The following is a 5,008-nucleotide window of genomic DNA, read 5'->3' as shown; positions in this document are numbered from 1 at the left end:
GGAGGGAAATCAACAGTTCCAAGGATTGTCTGGGCCTATCAGCGCAGGAGATCTTCTAAAGCAGTGATTCATCACTCTGTTGACTCCTGCCGATCACAACCCCTCCGAGGGCCCGTCTGAAAATCGGCTCCCTCTCCTCTCATTTCCCGGCTGCGACACCTCTTGGTCATTTTAAAAACGTGCCCTCACCCAAGCAGCTCGCAGGTCACAGCCGAGTTTTTTTTTTTTTTTTTTTTTTTTTTTAATTTGGCGGATCCTCCTGCTGGATGTGACTCCAGCTGAGGGCTGAGACGGTGAGGCCTCGGCCGTGAGGAAACTCCCTCGGCTGTCTCTGACTCGGTCGCTTATCCAGAAAAAAAGGGGGATTAAAATAATCTCAGCTCTGAAACGGCTCCTTCAATTATGAGGCAGCCTCGCCTCGCAGGGACGACCCTTTGAGGTGAAACCCGTCATTATGGATTTAGCCCACCAGGCGTGTGTCGGGGGAACCGGCGGCCGAGCTATTCTGCAGGGCCCGGGCCCTCAGCCCTGGAGCCGAGTGGGGGTCTCGGGGGGCCCCTGGAGCAGGTGAGGCAGAGACGCGGCGGCCCTGACTGATATGCATGAGAGGCAGGTAAATGTGGCCCCTGCAGGCACCCGGTCGCTGGAGCGTTTCGCTGCTGGGAAGCTGAGTGGGGGGCCGTCCCAGCGAACTTGGAAAGAAAGCAGCGGGTGTTTCTGCTGTCAATTCAAACAGAGCCACAGCTTGGAAAACGCTCACGCAACGAGGAGTTGAGTCTCTGACGCACTGGTTCTGTGTTTGCGTTGCATAAGAAAAGTTCTGCAGGGCAGCCAAATATGCAGAATTTCTAAAACTACAATTTTGTTTGGGAGCCGAGTGGTCAATGACAAAAGCAGCTCTTTTGAGAGTAGTGAATCACTAGAATCGCTTCATTTAAAAGATTTGTCTGAGAGATTTGTTCACCGACTCATTCAGAGTTTGGTGGAATCTGTGTATTATTTCATTATGTTATTCTGTTCTTTTTCATTATGACAGAAGCACACAATGACATGCTGTTTGGTAAAATTGATGGTGGCAACAGGGTCGCCTTGTCTCATTGGATCAACGGGAACGAGGGGCGACTATGCTTCCAGCCAGTGTACTGACTGATTGTCTCGTTCGTTCGGGAACAAATCACAAACAAATGGTGCTCGCAGTTCAGTGTGCTGGTTGTCTGCATTCATTCTCACAGGCACAGAACAAATCAGCAGTTCCACTCCGGCCCTGCACGATCGCTGCAGAGCTCAACTCAAGTGAGAAAGAAAGGAATCAGCTCAGGAGGTGATCCTGTTCAATTTGTTTGCTAAAAAAAAAAAATTGAAATCATTAGAATGCGTGGTCCACAAACGATACAGCAGTGAACCGAGGAAAGAGGACTTAAAAAGGATTAAAAAAAATGATCATATAATTAAAACTGACGAAACGTTTCCTCAGTTGGTGCAGAGAATGAGAAAGAATGCGGCGACGGACGGGAGGAAGGCGGCAGCAGGCAGCAGCAGGCAGCAGCATGCAGGAGGCCTGCGGTGGAGAACAGTCGGCCTCGCAAGGACGTGACGAGGTTCTGGTCAGAAAAAACTGGCGACTGTGAGAACTCGCCGCCGTATGACAAAAATCCTCTTTGTCTGCTCGCCGGCGCTGCTCCACAGATAATAGAGCAAAATTGTGGCCCAAGGGAGATAATTTGTTCCCAGATCTTCAGATGGCAATATTTTCATTTGAGCCCAGGAGGGGATCCCTCGGACTGCCAGCCCCCATTGTGCTCCAACAAGGGGCACGAAAGTCTTGTCAATTAATTCCTCCTTTATTCCAGAGCACGGAGCGCCTGAGTGCTTTCAATTATCACCCAATTAAGAGGTGTCTCCCCTTTATTTACAGGCTTTGATTCCGTGCGTACAGGCATTGTTTGGGAATAAGACGGAACAAGGGTGTTAAATCACTCGAACGTTCCCTTTGCATGGGCTGCTTAATACCTTCTCCCCAACAGCAGGCCCTCTGTTGTGTCCACCGGGTCACGGCCACAACAAAGGGACATTACATGCAGTTGAACTCATGTTCAGCGGATGCTCCTGCACAGCGGATGCCGATACAGAAAGAGAAAAAAATGAAGCCAACAAGAAATCCCATTCACCGAATTCACGCAAAAGCACACGGAAGGTTGTTTTTTTTTCCAAATTGTTTTTTTTTGGGGGGGGGTGGAGTTTTCATTTTTTGCATGACAAAATATTTTGGATGCAGGCAGCTGCGATTAAAGATTGAAAAATTGAAAAGGAGGAAAATGGAGAAAAGAACAGCAGACTCGCTTGCTGTGAGTCAGAGTCCAGTCCAGACAAAAAGCTGAACTTCTGAACCTGGTGGAAGTAAGTTAAAGGTCTGGCTCCCCGTTGAAACGGCCCTATTGGAAGTGACAAGCGGAAAATGTTCCTGTCTCACACACTTTACTGCTTATGGCCACTTGACTTCAGATTTCCTGACAGGCTTTCTTCTACATCCAGACACTGAATATGTGGTTTTGTTTTGTTTTATAGTTTCTTTTTGTTTTTCTATAAATATATTTGGGCCCGTGGACAAATAAAGTTTTGTGAGAACTTTGGGATGAATCATTGGTTGAAGGAATTGGTGAAGAAATTGAAAAGCAACAAATCAAAGAGAAGTAAGATGTATCATGTCTAATTTTCTTTTATTGGCTAAGATTTGAAATGGGGGGGGGGAGGGGGGGGGAATTAAACCATGAGCTCGAACCGCTGAGTTAAAATAAATGTTTTTTATTCAAAAACATCAGCATCACTTTAAATAAAACAAGTCATATTAAAACAACAACAACAACAACAACAACAACATGTCACATACTTTGTTCTTACGAAAATAATCTCTGTACATTATCATCTTCTTATCTTAAGACAAGAAAAAAAAAACTTAACCAAGCAGCTACAGTAGGTATTTTGTTTCAAAAGAAATACTGAAGTTAAAAATAGAGGCTGTATCCACCTGGACAGGAACAAAATATCTGAACTCCTTTTGATGCAAGTGTCTTTTTTTCTTTTCTTTTCTTTTTTTTTTTTTTTTACAAGTTCTTGAAGGGGACAATAATAATAAGGTGAGTGGTGAAGGTTCCCTTGGACGGATTGAAAAAAAAAAAGGACATCCCTCAGACTTCGAGTCCGCAGCAGCAGCAGCAGCAGCAGCAGCAGCAGCTCCTTCTACACCTCCGTCCCTTCCCGGCTGTAGATGAGGTTGTTGACGCTGAAATGGTTGGACAGACTCTGCATCGACGTGTAATAGTTCATCCTGTTGCTGTCAGAGTTAAGAGGGGCGACCAGGACGGGCGAGTAGGAGCCCTGCCCGGACATGCCCTCCCGGCCGTAGGCCAGTGTCCCCCCGGCCTGCCCGGAGCCGTTGTCCCGCTCGCCGCCCCGTGGTCCGTCTGCGGCGGCGGCCGCCAGCAGAGAGTTGACGCCGGACATGAAGCTGCCGAAACACGGGCTGTGCTCGGCGGAGGGCGGCGGCGACGACTTGGGCTCGGTGGAGGCCGGCGAGCCGAGCAGGCTGGGCGGGGACGAGCTGAGCAAACTGCCGCTGTCCGACAGCTGCTTGTGGTGCGCGCCGCCGCCGTCGTCAGATTTGACTGGCAGCGCGCCTCCGCCGCCTCCGCTGTCAGCCGCGTTCACGTCAGAGCGCCGCTTCCTCTTCCGCCTGAAGTTGCCGTTGTCGAACATCTTCTCACAGTTGGGGTCCAGGGTCCAGTAGTTCCCTTTACCTGCGGTCAATAAAGTTAAATATGCTGTTATTTGTTCTTTTTTAATCAGATGATTAAAATATGTTAAAGTTATAAAATATGTGAAATTTTGATTATTATTATTATTTTTTTTTTTAATATGAATTTGAAAGTAAACAATTGCAGTTTTTTGTGAAATACAGAGTTGAGTTAATATATATATTTAATTATTATTATTATTATTTTTAATAATGTCGACTCACCAGGGTCATCCTCATCCCGCGCCACTTTCTTGAAGCAGTCATTGAGCGACAGGTTGTGCCGGATGGAGTTCTGCCAGCCGGCTTTGCTCTTCTTGTAGAAGGGGAAGTTGTCGGCCACGTACTGATAGATCTGGCTGAGGGTCAGCTTCTTGTCCTGCGCGTTCTGGATGGCCATGGCGATCAGCGCCGAGTACGAGTAGGGCGGCCGCACCATCTTGAAGAGCTCCTGCTGGCTGGAGATGGACAGCCAGCCCAGGTCCGCGCCGCCGAAGCCGGCGGGCGGCGACAGGTACTGCCGCTGGCCGGAGCCGTAGCCCGGCTGGAGGTAGGAGGACGAGCCGCCGCCGGGCGCCAGGTACGACGAGGAGTTGATGCCCGCGCCGTTGAGCCACAGGTAGGGGTTGGCGGAGGGCGGGGACGTGTACTCGCCCAGGCCGTAGCCGGACGCGTGGGCCGCCGCCGGCCTCTGCGGGTGGTGGTGGTGGTGGTGATGGTGGTGAAGGTTCTGCTGGTACACGCCGTAGTTGTCGCAGTACACGGCCATGTCCAGCAGCTCCTGGGCGCTGTGGTGCTGGATCGGGCTGCTCTGCTGGCTCGAAGGCTGCTGCTGCTGTTGCTGCTGCTGCTGCTGCGACTGTCCGAAAGTGTTCATAATCCGTCCGGACTGACTGACCGGGTTCCCTCCCCGAAGTCAGTAGAAAAAACAAAACAAAATTAAAGAGTGGGTGAGAGAGAGAGAGAGAGAGGCGAGTGTGGTTTGGAGCGACTCTCCCTCAGGACTGAACGCATCCTGGGACAGTTGGGCGGTATTTATGCGCGGCGCTCCGAGCCTCTCCAGGTAGCAGCCCATTGAGGAAAAGTTGTGGCGTGGTCACCCCCCCGCCCCCCCTCTCCCCAACACACGCCCTCCTCCTCCTGTCCCGCCACAGCCACAATCTGCCTATCAATGAGCACCGATACTGCCTCAGTCTTTTCGGCTGCAGTCCGAATGGA

General features: G+C 50.2%; 1 protein-coding gene across 1 annotated transcript; it reads right to left on the bottom strand.

Annotated features, from left to right (window-relative positions):
- Window positions 1-2,782: 2,782 nt before the first annotated feature.
- On the bottom strand, window positions 2,783-4,825 carry foxi1 (forkhead box i1). Its single transcript, XM_076033445.1, has 2 exons — window positions 4,016-4,825; window positions 2,783-3,794 (listed from the first exon to the last, which is right to left on the bottom strand). The coding sequence occupies exons 1-2, from the start codon at window positions 4,665-4,667 to the stop codon at window positions 3,238-3,240; spliced, it is 1,209 nt and encodes a 402-aa protein (XP_075889560.1). The 5' UTR covers window positions 4,668-4,825; the 3' UTR covers window positions 2,783-3,237.
- Between the last annotated feature and the right edge of the window lie 183 nt (window positions 4,826-5,008).

This window comes from Nelusetta ayraudi, unplaced genomic scaffold (assembly GCF_046127955.1).
Source record: "Nelusetta ayraudi isolate G7.1 ecotype Tasmania unplaced genomic scaffold, CSIRO-AGI_Nayr_v1 ptg000042l, whole genome shotgun sequence".
In the NCBI taxonomy this organism is placed as follows: Eukaryota; Metazoa; Chordata; class Actinopteri; order Tetraodontiformes; family Monacanthidae; genus Nelusetta; species Nelusetta ayraudi.
The sequence above is the reverse complement of the archived record's forward strand: the minus strand, read 5'-3'. Positions and strand labels throughout refer to the sequence as shown.

Excerpts from the sequence above, each read along its gene's own strand:
- foxi1 (XM_076033445.1), bottom strand. The coding sequence starts at position 4,667 with ATGAACACTTTCGGACAGTCGCAGCAGCAGCAGCAGCAACAGCAGCAG. Across the intron at positions 3,795-4,015 it reads GCGGGATGAGGATGACCCTG|GTAAAGGGAACTACTGGACC; the intron begins GTGAGTCGACAT and ends TATTGACCGCAG.